The sequence below is a fragment of the Anomaloglossus baeobatrachus genome, chromosome 2 (assembly GCF_048569485.1).
Source record: "Anomaloglossus baeobatrachus isolate aAnoBae1 chromosome 2, aAnoBae1.hap1, whole genome shotgun sequence".
NCBI classification, from domain to species: domain Eukaryota; kingdom Metazoa; phylum Chordata; class Amphibia; order Anura; family Aromobatidae; genus Anomaloglossus; species Anomaloglossus baeobatrachus.
The window spans coordinates 231272178-231290733 of NC_134354.1; the positions used below are offsets into that span (position 1 = coordinate 231272178).

Genomic DNA, 18556 nt, shown 5'->3' on the forward strand with positions numbered 1-18556 from the left:
GCGCTCTCCCGCTGTGACACACAGATCGCTGTGTGTGACAGCGAGAGAGCGACGAAATGAAGCGAGCAGGGAGCAGGAGCCGGCATCTGGCAGCTGCGGTAAGCTATAACCAGGGTAAACATCGGGTAACCAAGGTGGTTACCCGATATTTACCTTAGTTACCAGCCTCCGCAGCTCTCACGCTGCTGTGCTGCCGGCTCCGGCTCTCTGCACATGTAGCTGCTGTACACATCGGGTTAATTAACCCGATGTGTACTGTAGCTAGGAGAGGAGGGAGCAAGCGCTAAGCAGTGTGCGCGGCTCCCTGCTCTCTGCACATGTAGCTGCACTACACATCGGATAATTAACCCGATGTGTCCTGTAGCTAGGAGAGCAGGGAGCCAGCGCTAAGCAGTGTGCGCGGCTCCCTGCTCTCTGCACATGTAGCTGCACTACACGTCGGGTAATTAACCCGATGTGTACTGTAGCTAGGAGAGCAAGGAGCCAGCACTCAGTGTGCGCGGCTCCCTGCTCTCTGCACATGTTGCAGCACAGCGACGCGTGTCGTTATGATCGCTGTTTCGGCTGCTGTGTTTGACAGCTAAGCAGCGATCATAACAGCGACTTACAAGGTCGCTGTTACATAACAGAAAAATGGTGACGTAACAGCGACGTCGTTGTCGCTGTCGCTTAGTGTGAACCCAGCCTTAGGTGAAGACAACTTATCTTTTATCTTCAGGATATTTGTAGGATATCTTACTGCTGAGACGCACAGAACGGGTAATTTTTATCCATGAAGGGGCGCTTTTCACTACATACAAAATGGAGTGGCATGTTGTATGCCTGACCACTGCTCCATTAGTTTTCTGTAGGGCTGCTGGAAGAAGCGAATTGCAAATCTTGGCAGCCCCATAAGAAATGATTGGAGCTGTGGTTGAGCACGCACACTGATCCTCCATTCTAACAGGTCGATGTGTGCAGGTCTGAAAAGATGGACCACAACCAGTCAGCAACCAGTCAGTAAGTTATCATCTACCCTGTGAATAGGTAATAAACTAATACTACTCTCTGTTCCGGTCTGCGCAGTGTGAGTACTGAGGCTCCACACTGCAGGCTCGATGTAGTGATGCTTTATGCCTTCAGAACACAGTTTCTGACGCACAGGCTGAGTGATGGATCATGGAGCCTTTAGCTCTCTTATCCACGATTTTATTAAAAAAAAAAATTGTGATGATAAACAAGCAGAAAAGCCAAGTCCTGAGCATTGCTGGGCTTCCTCTGGCTTGTGGACCCAATGGCAACCACATGGTCTTTTGGCATTGGTGGTATACCCCTGCCTTTTCTCCTATAAGTCTAGAATTACTAAATTACTAAATCCCTTTGAAAACAATGTAATATAAATATTGTCAATGAAAATATCATCGATATATCCATCTGCTTTCGTCTACAGGGACACCCACCGAGGAGACGTGGCCAGGCATATCTTCCAATAAAGAGTTTAAGGCTTATGGGTTTCCACAATACCGTGCACAACCGCTGAAAAGTCACACACCCCGGTAAAGTCTTAAAATCTAAAGTCTATAACCACCATAGAACACTCAGACAACAATGATTTTCTTTAATATCTTGGAGTTTGGGGCCTTATAGACCCAGAGATACATAAATCATAAGGTATGTTTAGATATGTATTTAGCTGCTGATCATTGCTAATAGGGGAATTTCTTTTTCAGGTTAGATTCTGATGGGATTGAATTATTGTACAGCCTCCTGTTGGTAAGTAATCCATGTGAAATGTTATAATAGCATATAGCAGGTAGAGGTCGGCATTTTTCCCTTCCATTTTTTAAAAAAGGGAGATATGTATACATGAAAATTGTAGACATCAAGATTTAATTTGGCGAAAATAATATACAACTGTCAGGGTATTCATTTAACACTAGTAGTCCCAGAGAGGGGTCATTTAACAGTTCAACCTTTGGAACCCAGAGACAGGTTGAATGACCTGGAGGATTTTAGCTAACATCCTATAATCACCGTCTTTTGTTCTGTAATTAAGGCCATTACTGTCGCACCACAGGAGGTTGTTGTTCTCCATTGAGTTTAGCCATTTAGTTTCTAGTTAGTTCTATTCAGTTTGGACTAAGGGTCATTTGACCCTTTTTCGGGACTTCAGGGGAGAGCTCAAAATTTCTGGGACTTCTAGTGTTAAAGGAAATCAACAGCTGGTTCCATCCACTTAAATGGTCTAACTGCATAATATGTAGTAGTAGCAAAACTATGCAAAGGTAAAACAGCCAAGAGGATGCAGCACTAAAACAGCATTTCATTGTCATATTTATTTAGCCCCCCATATACAATAGACTAATGTTAAATTAACTTGCTGATATAGGCTACCTATCTAATGTAATTGAGGCCCAACTCTTCCCTTAGATACAAAATGTCAAGGCAGAGAAGGATCCGGCAAGTACGTTATGTTTCTTGACCGCCAATCCTTTTGTTCTTAGGGAGATAAGCTGCTGCCAAAGCAGTCTGGCAGTGGCTCTCTCACAGACTACACATGAGCACTTGCCAGTTTCTGCTATGAATGAGGAGTTGGGAGAACTAAGCTGTTCACCTTACAACTAAATATCGTGAATGGGGACCTGATTATAGGTGAAGGTCCCAGATGCAGGATTCCTGATGATCGTAAAGTGATGCTGTATCCTAACCGTATGCTGACAAGTTATAAGTTGGGAAAATCATTTAAGAAAGACTATTTGACCTGGCAGAGGGTCATTTATTTTTCTTAAAATTCTGCCCTATTAAAAAAAAATAAGGGCTTTGTGAAATAAATGAAACTGTCTCCTTGTTGCGATTCTAACCATTCTTAATTTAATCCTGAGTTTTTATGACAGCGTACATAAAACATCTGCTTCACATCTTTTAGTATGAGGACAAGAAGAGGATTTCAGCAGAAACTGGTCTACAACATCCTTATTTTAAAACCCTTGGGGAGAGAGTGCTTTCACTGTCAGACAGTAAGTGACTGCATGCTGCATATGGTTTTCTAGTGACATAGAAGTTTTTGGTTTCATGGTTTCTAAAGTTTGTGAAAAGATGTCAGATTCTGAAACATTCGCTCACCTCTCTATAGATACCTCAATCTTTACTCTAAAGGAAATCCAGCTTCAAAAAGACCCTGGTCACCGCGGTTCCATCTTCCATCAGACAGGTATAGATGAAGCCATTTTTTGGGGAAATTATTTTATGTCGATAGGCTAACTCAAAATTAATGAAGTTAAATCTGATCATTTTTTTTTATTAAACTTTACATCAATTTTTCACAACTTCTGACAAAGACAAGAAAGCAAAACATAAATAGACAAAAAATATATAAAGTTTTCTTTCACAGAGTCACGGAAATTAGCACATACCAGGTGTTTGCTGGCTATTATTATTAAACTAATTAATAAAAAGGACAACCACAAAATTGCCAAAATTCTCCTTTTGATGTTAGCTCTGCAGTAGGAGCCTAGAACAGATTTACATTGTTAAGGCTTGTATGCCCGAGGGGAATGAATGGACAAAAGCACTTTGTTTCTCAATAGTATAGGGGTTTGTAAATGCATGAAGTGTTTAAATACAGATATCCAGATAATTGAAGAAAAAGTCAAGTGGCACTCACCATACGTCAAAGTGATCCCTTTATTGTATTCACATTAAAAGTCCAGGCAGGTCCTCCATGAGGCGTGGAACTGTAGAAGTGTGGACCTGTCTGGACGCTTTGTGGCTTTGTTCCCCTGCCATGCCTGGACTTTTTCTTCAACTAGCTAGATATACAAGTGCATCTCAATAAATTAGAATTTCAACAAAAAGTTAATTTATTTCAGTTATTCAATACAAAAAGGTAAATGCATACAGTGGAACCTGGTTTACGAGAACAATCCATTCTGGGAGTGTGCTTGTAAACCAAGTTACTCATCTAGCAAAGCAAAATTTCCCCTACGAAATAATGCAAGCTCAGACAATTCGTTCCACAACTTGTTCAATGTCCCATCCTGGTCCCCTATTGTGCCATTCCACACATGCACAAACACACACACACACACACACACACACGTTATGCTCACCTTACCTTCCATTCCATCGTCGGCCTCTTGGTTCTTGTAGCCCGCAGGTACAGGATGTGTATCTGGTAACCATCGCGACCAATGCAGGAGCTTTCGCTGCCAGCGCGCTGATGTCAAAGGCATGAGCCGCTTGCCTCTGATTGGTCAGCGTGCTGCCTTTGAGAAGTGGCTGACAGCGGAGGTTCCTCCATCGTCGCGATGGTTACCCGATACACATCCTGTACCGGTGGACTACAAGAACCAGGAGGCCGGCGAGGGAACGGAAGGTAAGTTGAGCGCATAGTGTGTGTGTGTGTGTGTGTACCATGCAAGAGCGGGTCAGAGCGTGGTGAAAGTATGCAACCGGAAGTGTGTGCGGTGATTATTTGTTGTACAGCAAAGCATGCTCGTAAACTGAGTTACAAATTTACAGCAATCTTTGCTCGTATAGCGAAATACTCGCACACCAAGTTACTCGCAAACCGAGGTTCCACTGTATATTATATAGAGTCATTACAAATAGAGTGATCTATTTCAAGTGTTTACTTCTCTTAAGGCCGCTTTACACGCTGCAACATCGTTACCGATGTCGCTAGCGATCACACCCGCCCCCGTCGTGCGTGCGTTACAGGCAAATCGCTGCCCGTGGCGAACAATATCACTAGTACGCGTCACACGCACATACCTTCCTAACGACGTCGCTGTGGCCGGCGGACAAACCCTTTTTTAAGGGGGAGGTTCGTGCAGCGTCACAGCGATGTCACACAGCGGGCCACCAATAGAAGCGGAGGAGAGCAGCCGCATTAACGTCACTCCCACCTCATTGCCGGAGGACGCAGGAACGCTGTTGTTCGTCGTTCCCGGGGTGTCACACGTAGGGATGTGTGCTTCCTCAGGAACGACGAACAACCTGCTTCCATAAAGAGCAACGATATTTGGGAAAGGTACAACGTGTCAACAAACAACGATTTTTGCCGTTTTTGGGATCGTTAGCAGTCGCTCATAGGTGTCACACGCAACGACGTCGCTAACGACGCCGGATATGCGTCACGAATTCCGTGACCCCAGCGATATCTCGTTAGCGATGTCGTTGCGTGTAACGGGGCCTTTAATGTTGATGATTATGGCTTACAGTCAATGAAAACCCAAAAGTCATTATCTCAAAAAATTAGAATATTAATTAAGACCAACTGAAAAAATGATTTTAAACTCAGAAATGTTGGCGCCTACTGAAAAGTATGTACAGTAAATGCACTCAATATACGTGGTCAGGGCTCCTTTTGCATGAAATACTGTATCAATACGGCGTGACATGGAGGCGATCCGCCTGTGGCACTGCTGAGGTGTTATGGAAGCCCAGGTTACTTTGAAAGCAGCCGTCAGCTCATCTGCATTGTTGGGTCTGATGTCTCTCATCTTCCTCTTGACAATACCCCATAGATTCTCTAAGGGGTTTAGGTCAGGCGAGTTTGCTGGCCAGTCGAGCACAGTGATACAGTGTTAATTAAACCAGATATTGGTACTTTTGGCAGTGTGGACAGGTGCCAAGTCCTGCTGGAAAATGAAATTTCCATCTCCAAAAAGCTTGTCGGCAGAGGGAAGCATGAAGTGCTCTAAAATTTCCTGGTAGACAGCTGTGCTGACTTTGGTGTTGATAAAACACAGTAGACCTACACCAGCAGATGACATGGCTCCCCAAAACATCATTGATTGTAGAAATTTCACACTACACCTCAAGCAGCTTGGATTGTGGCCTCCTTCAGACTCTGGGACATTGATTTCCAATTCAAATGCAACGTTTACTTTCATCTGAAAACAAAACCCTGGACCACTAAGCAATAGTCCAGTTCTTTTTCTCCTTGGCGTAGGTAAGATGCTTCTGGCATTGTCTATTGGTCATGAGTGGCTTGACACAAGGAATGCGACATTTGTAGCCCATATCCTGGATACGTCTGTGTGTGGTGGCTCTTGAAGCACTGACTCCAGCAGCAGTCTACTCCTTGTGAATCTCTCCCACATTTTTGAATTGCCTTTTCATAACAATCCTATCAAGGCTGCGGTTAGCCCGGTTACTTGTGCACCTTTTTCTACCACATTTTTCTCCTTCCACTCAACTTCCCATTAATATGCTTGGATACAGCACTCTGTGAACAGCCAGCTTCTTTAGCAATGACCTTTTGTGGCTTACCCTCCTTGTGGAGTGTCAATGACTGCCTTCTGGACATCTGACAAGTCAGCAGTCTTCCACATGATTGTGTAGCCTACTGAACCAGACTAAGGGACCATTTTAAAAGCTTAGGAAGCCTTTACACGTGTTTTGTGGTAATTATTCTAATTTTCTGAGATAATGACTTTTTGGTTTTCATTGGCTGTAAGCCATAATCATTAACATTAACAGAAATAAACACTTGAAATAGATCACTCTGTTTGTAATAATTCTATATAATATATTTTCCCTTTTTGTATTAAATTACCGAAATTCACTTTTTGATGATATTCTAATTTATTGAGATGCACTTCTATGTATTACTACAAGCACCACTTTTTTCCGTATTGCTGCCTAGGGTGATTACAATCTGCATTATACTAGTGCTGGGGCAGTGCCGGATTTTTGTTCTGTTTGAGAGACTCGTTAAATTATTGCCACTCACCTCTGTATCATGCTTCATATATATATATATATATATATATATATATATATATATATATATATATATATATATATGTATATATATGTATATACACATACACTGTATGCAGAATTATTAGGCAAGTTGTAATATAGAGGATTTGTTTTATTATTGATCAACAACTATGTTCTCAAGCAACCCAAAAGACTCATAAATATCAAAGCTTAATATTTTTGAAAGGTGGAGTAGGGTTTTTTAGATTTGGCTATCTTAGGAGGATATCTGTTTGTGCAGGTAACTATTACTGTGCAGAATTATTAGGCAACTTAATAAAAACCAATAAGGAATGGTTAGAGTCTCCAGCGGAAAAATTCCAGAAAACGTTTTTTTCATAATTTAAAAAGTTTTTTCTTGCGATTTATTAGAAATTTTCATTAAAAATAGATCCACAATCCAGGCAATAAATGAAATTAGATAAGGAGTGGTAGCCTCTCAAGTCCGAGAGGCTACCACTCCTTATCTGATTTCATTTATTGCCTGGATTGTGGATCTATTTTTAATGAAAATATCTAATAAATCGCAAGAAAAAACTTTTTAAATTATGAAAAAAACGTTTTCTGGAATTTTTCCGCTGGAGACTCTAACCATTCCTTATTGACTTTCGAGGCTGGCACCTGCCCTAATATCCTTGTGGAAACTCTTTTCTGGATGATACAAGAGATTCCACATATCGGGGAGTACTGGTAAGCTGACTGAGTGAATTGTATATTTTTTCGTCTTTAATAAAAACGAAATATATTCCCATCTCACTTATTTATTTTCACTAGTTAAACCAATATAACTGCCCAAAATTTAGAAATAAACATTTCTGACATACAAAAACAAAACCAAAAAAATAGTGACCAATATACCCCCTTTCTTTATGATGACACTCAACAGCCTACCATCCATATATTATGTCAGTTGCTTGATCTGTTTACGATCAACATTGCATGCAGCAGCCACCAGAGTCTCCCAGACACTGTTCCGAGAGGTGAACTGTTTTCCCTCCCTGTAGATCTTACATTTTATGAGGGACCACAGGTTCTCTATGGGGTTCAGATCAGGTGAACAAGGGGGCCATGTCATTATTTTTTCATCTTTTACACCTTTACTAGCCAGCCACGTGGTGGAGTATTTGGATGCATGTGATGGAGCATTGTCCTGCATGAAAATCATGTTTTTCTTGAATAATACCAACTTCTTCCTGTACCACTGCTTGAAGAAGTTCTCTTCCAGAAACTGGCAGTAGGTCTGGGAGTTGAGCTTCACTCCATCCTCAACCCTAAAAGGTCCCACAAGTTCATCTTTGATGATACCAGCCCATACCAGTACCCCACCTCCACCTTGCTGGCGTCTGAGTCGGCGTGGAGCTTTAGCCCTTTACTGATTCAGCCACTGGCCCATCCATCTGGGCCATCAAGAGTCACTCTCATTTCATCAGTCCATAAAACCTTTGACGAATCAGTTTTAAGATGTTTGTTGGCCCAGTCTTGACGTTTTATCTTATGTTTCTTGTTCATACAGTTAGGTCCAGAAATATTTGGACAGTGACACAAGTTTTGTTATTTTAGCTGTTTACAAAAACATGTTCAGAAATACAATTATATATATATATATATATATATAATATGGGCTGAAAGTGCACACTCCCAGCTGCAATATGAGAGTTTTCACATCCAAATCGGAGAAAGGGTTTAGGAATCATAGCTCTGTAATGCATAGCCTCCTCTTTTTCAAGGGACCAAAAGTAATTGGACAAGGGGCTCTAAGGGCTGCAATTAACTCTGAAGGCGTCTCCCTCGTTAACCTGTAATCAATGAAGTAGTTAAAAGGTCTGGGGTTGATTACAGGTGTGTGGTTTTGCATTTGTAAGCTGTTGCTGTGACCAGACAACATGCGGTCTAAGGAACTCTCAATTGAGGTGAAGCAGAACATCCTGAGGCTGAAAAAAAAGAAAAAATCCATCAGAGAGATAGCAGACATGCTTGGAGTAGCAAAATCAACAGTCGGGTACATTCTGAGAAAAAAGGAATTGACTGGTGAGCTTGGGAACTCAAAAAGGCCTGGGCGTCCATGGATGACAACAGTGGTGGAGGATCGCCGCATACTTTCTTTGGTGAAGAAGAACCCGTTCACAACATCAACTGAAGTCCAGAACACTCTCAGTGAAGTAGGTGTATCTGTCTCTAAGTCAACAGTAAAGAGAAGACTCCATGAAAGTAAATACAAAGGGTTCACATCTAGATGCAAACCATTCATCAATTCCAAAAATAGACAGGCCAGAGTTAAATTTGCTGAAAAACACCTCATCAAGCCAGCTCAGTTCTGGAAAAGTATTCTATGGACAGATGAGACAAAGATCAACCTGTACCAGAATGATGGGAAGAAAAAAGTTTGGAGAAGAAAGGGAACGGCACATGTTCCAAGGCACACCACATCCTCAGTAAAACATGGTGGAGGCAACGTGATGGCATGGGCATGCATGGCTTTCAATGGCACTGGGTCACTTGTGTTTATTGATGATATAACAGCAGACAAGAGTAGCCGGATGAATTCTGAAGTGTACCGGGATATACTTTCAGCCCAGATTCAGCCAAATGCCACAAAGTTGATCGGACGGCGCTTCATAGTACAGATGGACAATGACCCCAAGCAGAAAGACCCACAAACAAGCAAGACCTGAAGGCTGCGGCTGTAAAGGCCTGGCAAAGCATTAAGAAGGAGGAAACCCAGCGTTTGGTGATGTCCATGGGTTCCAGACTTAAGGCAGTGATTGCCTCCAAAGGATTCGCAACAAAATATTGAAAATAAAAATATTTTGTTTGGGTTTGGTTTATTTGTCCAATTACTTTTAACCTCCTAAAATGTGGAGTGTTTGTAAAGAAATGTGTACAATTCCTACAATTTCTATCAGATATTTTTGTTCAAACCTTCAAATTAAACGTTACAATCTGCACTTGAATTCTGTTGTAGAGATTTCATTTCAAATCCAATGTGGTGGCATGCAGAGCCCAACTCGCGAAAATTGTGTCACTGTCCAAATATTTCTGGACCTAACTGTAGATGGTTGTTTTTCAGCTTTCCTTACCTTGGCCATGTCCCTGAGTATGGCACACCTTGTGCTTTTTGATACTCCAGTAAAGTTGCAGCTCTGAAATATGGCCAAACTGGTGGCAAATGGCATCTTAGCTTGATTTTCCTCAATTCATGGGGTTATTTTGCGCCTTTTTTGCCCAACACGCTTCTTGTGACCTTGTTGGCTTTTTGCCATGAAACGCTTGATTGTTCGGTGATCACGTTTCAAAAGTTTGGCAATTTCAAGACTGCTGCATCCCTCTGCAAGGCATCTCACAATTTTGGACTTTTCAGAGCCCGTCAAATCTCTTTTCTGACCCATTTTGCCAAAGGAAAGGAAGTTGCCTAATAATTAAGCACACCTTATATAGGGTGTTGATGTAATTACACCACACCCCTTCTCATTACAGAGATGCACATCACCTGATTTACTTAATTGGTAGTTTGCTCTCAAGCCTATACAGCTTGGAGTAGGACAACATGTATAAAAAGTATCATGTGATCAAAATACTCATTTGCCTAATAATTCTGCACACGGTGTATATAGTAATGGCATATAAAACATGTATTCACATAACCATCACACCCATTTACTATCCGATAGCTATTAAATATTAATTAATTTTATTTTTTTGCAGGTCGTGGGAAGACCAGACGACAGAGTATATTTTAAAGCAGTAGTTACACACTGAATAATTTCCATTCTTCACTGCCAGAGACTCCTGCAGTAATTAAAAGCTATAAGTATTAACATTAACTTACTAGTTTGCAGGGGTTCTTGTGCCAAATGTACTATTATATGGGTATCATTGCTGGGTACAAGGACATAAAAATGAGTGACTACTCTAATGGATCCCACCAGCGCCTTATTTGCCCCGTTGATAAGGGAACATTGAATGAAATGTTTCCCACAATGTTCAAGTGGATTTGCTTCTGTTATTCTTACCGCAGACGCTCTTTTACATGTCTAGGTTGGCATATACTGGTAGGAAGCTGATAACGCTAAGTTTCAAATTACATGAGTAGATAAACGTACGTTCGCTCCCACCATTGGGGTTAGTGTATTACTTGGCAAATTGTCAATGCGCGTCAATGGTTTATAAACAGATTATCTCTAAAAGTCTACCTTTGAAAAGTATAATGACCAGCCATTATCTCAACAAAGCTTAGTGGTCAGTGGAAAAAGTCACCTGTGTCTGTCATCCAAATGTAAGAAAGCTTCCATCCTGCCGCCTGTCAATATCTGGGTATAAATCTGAATTCTACAACATATATTAAAGTGATTTGTCAGCATTTTTTTGCTACCTCATCTGACAGCAACATAATGTAGGCAAGGAGATTCTGAATCCAGCGGTATATCACATAGATTACTAGGTGCAGCCGTTATGAAACAAAGAGTTTAGATGCAGGAACGCAGCAGAGCTGAGAGACCTGTCCCGCCCACACCAGGCTCTTTATATATATTATGCATTGACAGTGAGATATCAATCACAGCAAGGGGCATGTCGGACTGTCGTGCACAGGAGTTTCTTTTCCTGCAATGTTAATCATAATCATAGGGTAATAAAGGCTTTAATTTACATAAACAATTGCACACACACTAATAAAAGAAGCACAGATGCTTTTTATTTTTTTTATCCCTATCCTCAGCTTCCATAGCAAAAACCTGCTGACAGATTCCATTTAAAACCACAATCTAATGATACTACTGTTGGTGAAATTACTGCAGAGGTCCTCAACATTACATCAAGAGCAACTTTTATATAGTCAGATGTGCTCTTGAGCAACATTTATTATTACTCCCTACTTATATAACTCCAACATATTCTGTAGCTCTGAACATAGATTGTCTTCACTAAAAGGGTTGTTGTAGCCTAAGGATTTGATGACCTATTTATTAGACAGCTCATCAATAGGAAATGGGTGGTGTGTCGACATCCGACTCCCTAATCGATAAGGTGTTTTGGGCTTTTTTTGCAACGGAGGCCTTTGCTGGCTGCTGGACTTCTGAAGAACAGGAGCTGTGCTGCAGTGGATGGCAGTGTCCTCTACACTTTGAATGGAGCTGCCCTCAACAGATCTATTCAAACTGTTTACATCTGTCCACTGGAGCAAAAAATAGCTGATCGGTAGGGTTGCCTCATGTCGGACCCACCCTAATCAGCTATTGATTATCCATCTTGTAGCTGGGTCACAAAATCCCTATACCTGGACAACCCCTTTAAATCTACCCGTGTCCCCAAAGGGGTGAATAATGGCAAATTCCCATCTCAAACACACTGGAAATCCAAGCATTAGGACAACATAAAACTCCTTGTAGATGTTGCAGGATTGCACCTGTTTAATCCCATGGCCCCAGCTCTGCAGGACCGTCATGCTAACACCATTGCATAATAATTTCCATAAAAAAGGTATATCAAGAATATAACCAAAATCAAATAATATTACCAAAAATGACTTATTAGAGCACATAAAAGATAATATGATTGTGATTGTGGCCAAATATATCCTTTCCTAGAAGAAAGAAAGCATCTGCTATTTAGGTATAATGTCCTTTTGTACCTGAAAGAGGCAAATGTTAAAATATCCATGATTAGTAATATTCTCTGGGGTACCATATTTATCGTCACAGGTTGTAATTTGATAATAGAGCTCTTTCAGATTTGCAGTATAAGGTAGGAGATGTCTGATTAATCAACCACGACAGCCGAATTTAAAGGGAACCTGCCATCCTTGGGAACATAACAGGTTTTCTTTAAACTTCAGGTGACTGCAAACATATAATGTATATGCAACTTGAAAGAAGCGCAGTAGCCCAACAATGTCCTTTTATCCTTCTTTACTATTTAAGCCCACGGGAACATGATCTCTGTGAGTACTAAACTGAGCTGCTTGCCATCATTACCGGTTATGAATGTATACATACTTGTCGACATTCCTACCATACAAGTATCCATCCTCTTACATTCCTGTACACTTCAGTTTGCTTGCCTGCAATGGACAAAGCTCCTCCATACTCTATAGCATAGGATGATATAAAATATGATGCAGTCCAAAAAAAAAAAAAAACGGATCCAACCCTTGGTAAATCATTTCTATTAAGTATCCATTAAAAATATTCAATTTTGTTCACATTCTGTCATAAGGAGCCACAAGTCCCAAGTGAAGCTTTAATGGTTGACGCATTTCGGACCTAGTTGGTTCTTAGTCATAACTCATGGCTATTCCAAAATAAAGTGATACTTTGGTAAAGGCACACCTCCTGGTATGTGTTCTGTTAGATCATTGACCAATAAACATGTCTTTCAAATATAATCATAGAAATATTGAATTTTGTCCTCAATATTGAATCGGTATGATGGTTTAGTCCACATGGATAAGAGGAATCTAATGTTAGCATCCAGTAAGATTTTCTATGTAGGAAAGTCAGTCTGTCTCCAATCCCCTACTTTCGGCGGTGGATTAACTCTTTCAAAACCAATTAGATCACCTTGATACAGAAAATATTTAGCTACAGTAGAGAGATTACCACATTAGGATTGTGCAAATCCCCAATTTATGGGTAGTGCATCCAATGTAATTAATATTGCAAAGTATGCATTGTATTAACTGGGTGCCAGTGCATTTTCTGACTTATACGATGTTGTCTACCATCAATTACAACTTGCCTGTTATGCTGCCACCAGGGGGAGCCAGAGCTCTGCAGCAGACGACACTACACAGAGCAATGAGAACCAGGAAGGAAATGCACAGCGTTCTCATGCACTGCCTAATCAGCGCAGCTGAGAGGCAGAACTGCAGGGTATGTGAAGAATAGTCAGACAGGCTGGGTCAAACACCGTACGGGCAGAAGCAGGACCGGAGGAGCAAGCAGAAGCGAAGTCAAAGTCAGGCTAAGGTCAGTACCGGAGGAAGCAACCGAGTGGGGAATAGGAGGGGGGACACAGGACAGGAGGGACGACCAGGGGACAGAACACAGACAAGGGCACGGGGGCACAGGAACAGACAGATCAGGATATCACTCACAGAACCAGCAATCACAGGCAGAGCTAAGCTTATAGCCGGCGCTACTTCACTGGAAGTGTCAGCTTTTAAGGCATCCAGGGGCCGGAAGTGAGGCCCGAGAGAAGGCTCCGCCCCCTAGCCATGTGGATAGGGAGGCGAATCATGACATTGCCCTTTTTTTCATTCTTCATACTTACATGATGCACACTTGTTTATGCCGATGACTTTTCACTTTTTTTATAACCAAACTTAGTGCTAATATCCTCATTAAGTCAGGAAGAGGGTGGGTGGATGGGGGGTGTACAAAAATTGCAACTATCATTCATTTTTGTGTCACAAATTTAAACACCCCCTTCGAATATCAGTAAATATCTATTAGTAATTTAATAATTGATTTGATTTTGTTAAATTTCTACTTAAAGTAGCCACAAAAAACAGACTCCTTAGCATTTTATTTTTACCACATTATTTCATTATTATTTCTTGATGATTTTGTTTGGTACTATATTTCTTCCTCTTTTTAGCATCCACCGAGTGTAACCCCCTTTTGTGCAGCCTATTAAATATCACCGCTTGTTCTCTCAGGTCATTTTCATTATTAGAGCAATTATGTTTCGCATGAGTAAGCTCCCATACTTGAATGCTCATTATAGTATGCCTGGGATGGATACATTTCCCTTGAAGGATTGTATTACCTGCAATATCCTTTCTAAGGCCGGGGTCACACTAGTATACAGCATCCAGGAGAATCAGATGCAATATGCTAATTACACTTGGCTCGAACTCTGCTGCGAGCGTGATCCAAGAGTCGTTCAGTGCTGCGATTCTCTCACATGCGAGAATTGGATCACAAGTAGTGTTGAGCAGACCCGAACTGTAAAAATCCGGATCCGCGCGGTTTCAGCGTCCGATCCGGATCCTACCCGGACGCGGGAATTCGGCTGCACGATCCGGATCCGGGATTTTTTTTTTCTCTCTCTCTCCCTCTCTCCCTCTCTCTCCCTCTCTCTCCCGCGACGGATCCGCCGGACCCGGATTATTAGAAGTCTGCTCAACTCTAATCACAAGTGAGGAGAAGATTGAGAATTTAGTTTCTCCATGGTCTCCATTGTCTGTCTCTGTGCATATGGGACTCTACTCGGATTGCCATAGACTTGTATGGATGCATGTGATCCGATTCACAGAGGCAATCACAGCATGCAGAGAATGTTTTCCCATATCAAATGGGCATAAGAAAAAAAATTGGAGAGCTGCTCTGCCCCATAGTAAAACACAAGTCCAAGTGCTATTCGATAAAAGATCACATAGCACTCAGCCTTGTTATACTGTCTTGTGAGCAAGCCCTTAAAGTGCAAGTTTCAATAATGCCGCTCTCCTTATTAACTGATAATAATTAATTAAAAAATTAAATTCTGCATTTATTCAATTCATATGTAATTCACAAATTAAAGCAATTGCTATTAAAGTATTCTGTAAGGTGTGGCACGGTACCACCATACCACGCTAAATCCAATAGAGTCCAAACATGACAAAAAATACTTTTCCAACCATAAAACAAAAATGTCTTTGTCTTGACATCATGTTGTTCTTAGATTAGGTGGCAAAAACCTGGTGACGGATTCCCTTTAAAAACGTAGAAACAGCGATACTAACTAGATGATGTGGAATGCAGGTATACACTAACTCAACGTCCATGAATATCTGAAATTCCACACCATCTCCTGTATTAACGCAAGAACAGGTTTAGAGTGCTTTACATGTCCAGGACATTTTCTAACAATAGGTTGCAGCATAGTATATCATAATGAGCCTGTACGAGCCACTATACATTTCATGAGTGATGGAAACTTATTCTTACGCAATTTTGGGTAGTGAAAGGTATAAGTAATAGGATATATACAATCATTGTTTTTGTATTATGACTCTCTAAATTAATTTCCTCATCTAGTAACGATTTGAGACCTTTTTGAAACATATTTTTCAATTTCTCATACATAGTCAAATTTCTCAACATCTTTTTATCCAAATTCAAATATAAATCTTTATCTAATAAAACCACCGACCCTCCACTGCCGTCCTCACTGTCAATCTTATATTATCCTTACGGTGTCATTTGCTGATTTCTGAATTTAAGGCTATTACCTCTCGATCTATTTGAATGTGTGTGAATTCTAACATTAGATTCCTCTTATCCACAGAGTCTAAATCTTCATACCAATTTGATTTTACATTATTAAGAAAAAAAATGCTACATTTTCTGTCAATATTCTCTTTGGAAAATATGTTCATCAGTCAATAAGCTAACACATCAATTGACAAGGGGTGTGCTTTTACCAAAGGTGGCTTAACATTTCCCGTCAGTTTAGTGTAGCACCGTGTTAGGCAAAAACCTCTAATGGACTTGTGCTTCAACGGACCTGTTATCCTGTTGGATAAAACGTGGCACAAAATGGAACGTTTGGAAATGCTTTTAATGGATATTTTAAGGGTTATTCCCATCTCCAAGATCCTATCCCAATATGTAGTAGGTGTAATAATAATATTAGCAAATACCTCCAATTATAAATGTATGGCTCTCCTGATTCATTATGTCGCTTACCTCATGTGCAGGTTATTGAAGGACCTTAGGTATCCATGGTTATGACCACACATATAGTCACAGTTAGGTATCCATGATTATAACCATTAGCAACTAACTTTGACTGTATGCGTGGTGGTAACCATGGATACTTAAGGTCCTGCAATGCCCTGCACATGAGGTAAGTGACATAGTGAATCAGAAGAACTATACTACATTACTAATTAGAGGTATTTGTTATTATTATTATTATTATTATACCTACTACATATTGGGATAGAATCTTGGAGATGGAAATATCCCTTTAATAAAAAGCAGGACATTTGCTGTAGGCTGGATCTGGCTTGTTGGAGAAGCATCTTCTAATATAGATTGGGGATCTTATCCACAGACAGCACAGGTGAGCAGATTATATACACTTACTGTGATAAATTAGTTGCACACCTTACATTATACCCATTGTAAAGGTTGGATAACCACCTGGCACCCCTCCTTCACCTTTTACACCTGAAATACAGTGTGCTTTACATTTCCCACCACACACTTTTACTGATATTTAGATAAGGGACTCTACCTCATAGACCCTTATACAGTGTGTCCACCCATATCCTGTCCACCGCCATTAACTTGACACCACTTCTATGCCTATAGCTGCCGCTGTTCTCAAGTTAATGGCGGTGGACAGGATATGGGTGGACACACTGTATATCAGGTCTTCAGTAATATATTTAAACTGGTAAGTGTAAATGTACCCAGTAAATGGCCCCTACAGTGATCAGAGAGGCTGAAATAAAGCATATTCTGATGTGTATTTAGTGTCTACATCATATAACTATATAGAAGCAGGTTTGTTCATACACTCACCCCACGTTATGTGATCAAATCATCACTACGGACTGGTTGGGGCCTATCCGCATATGTGTTCAATAACATTTCCAATGAGATTCTGAAATATGTGATATCAATTTGTGAATGGTACTTATAGGTTAATATCTAAGACATCTACAGTTGTCTTTCAGATAACATACATTTCCTTTGGAGCTATTCAGCATCTATCCTTTTATTAAAGAGGTACATCATTTCATTTGCATCGATGTTCAGGGAATCACCTCTTCATGTAGCACTTTTCATTATGCTTCCCGCCTGAGCTTTGCACTTTCTAGAAGCACTTGTACGTTTTAAAGACTCCTTGCTCTTCTGGACTTCATACCAAGTAAACAATTGTAAAACGGGTGATGCGCATCAGGTCTGAACTGCTGATCTATATTATTCTCTTTAAGTAATATTAGCAAAAATCTCATAAACCAGTGGTGGGCAACTTGTCAGTTCAGGTGTCCATGTAGTCTTAAGAGTTAAGTGGGATTCCAAAATTGTGATTTTGTTTTTTTATTATGTATCAGTACAATGATTCTGGAACTCCCATTCCTATACTTAACACGGTTTATCACTCTTCACTGAAATGAATGGCCATTACAGAAACCTATGAATGAGAGCACTTACAGTATGAGTATCGGTAATTCATTCCAATGAAGGGTGACCACTAGCGTTGAGCGAGCATGTCCATTACTGTTCAAACAGTTTGGGGCTCGAGGAACTCGTGGTACTCTGCAAAGTATTGCAGATTCTTGGATGTGTCATCCATGAAACAATGAAACAACCACAAAACACTGGCTTCTTTCACTGCATGATGTGAGCAGGCCTCCAGGGAGAGCCATTTGCAATCTCTGAACAACATTTTCTGATGTAGTGTATCAAAAAAAAAAAACGCCCTTCCTCCCCCAGGAAATGCTCTGTTTATGGCTGGCTGTATAGGGGCGGAAAACCAAACTGTCCAATCATTGACTTCCATTATACCTGTTACTCAAGTTGTGGACTTTTATGCGGACGTCACACGGTACGATATATCGGGCGATATGTCGTCGGAGTCACGTCATTAGTGACGCACATCCGGCATCGTCAGACATATCGTACCGTGTGACACCTCTGAACGACTGTGAACGAGCAAAAATACTTACCTTATCATTGCTCGTTGACACGTCGTTGATTTTCAAAAAGTCGTTCCTCCTTCTGTGATCCGGTTGTTCATTGCTCCGTGTGACACCCCGGGAACGACTAACACAGCTTACCTGTGTCCCACCGGCAATGCGGAAGGAAGGAGG

At 40.9% G+C, this 18556-nt stretch overlaps 1 protein-coding gene across 4 annotated transcripts in view; it reads left to right on the forward strand.

Annotated features, from left to right (window-relative positions):
• Nucleotides 1-15346, forward strand: part of CDK18 (cyclin dependent kinase 18) — a 283704-nt gene extending 268358 nt beyond the window's left edge. For all 4 annotated transcript variants that reach the window (XM_075335690.1, XM_075335687.1, XM_075335688.1 and 1 more), the window contains 5 exons: nucleotides 1430-1535; nucleotides 1710-1752; nucleotides 2906-2996; nucleotides 3113-3190; nucleotides 10453-15346. In XM_075335690.1, coding sequence (XP_075191805.1) covers nucleotides 1430-1535; nucleotides 1710-1752; nucleotides 2906-2996; nucleotides 3113-3190; nucleotides 10453-10487 — 353 coding nt within the window. In that variant the 3' untranslated portion in view covers nucleotides 10488-15346. The remainder of the gene's footprint in view (nucleotides 1-1429; nucleotides 1536-1709; nucleotides 1753-2905; nucleotides 2997-3112; nucleotides 3191-10452) is intronic.
• Nucleotides 15347-18556: the final 3210 nt, after the last annotated feature.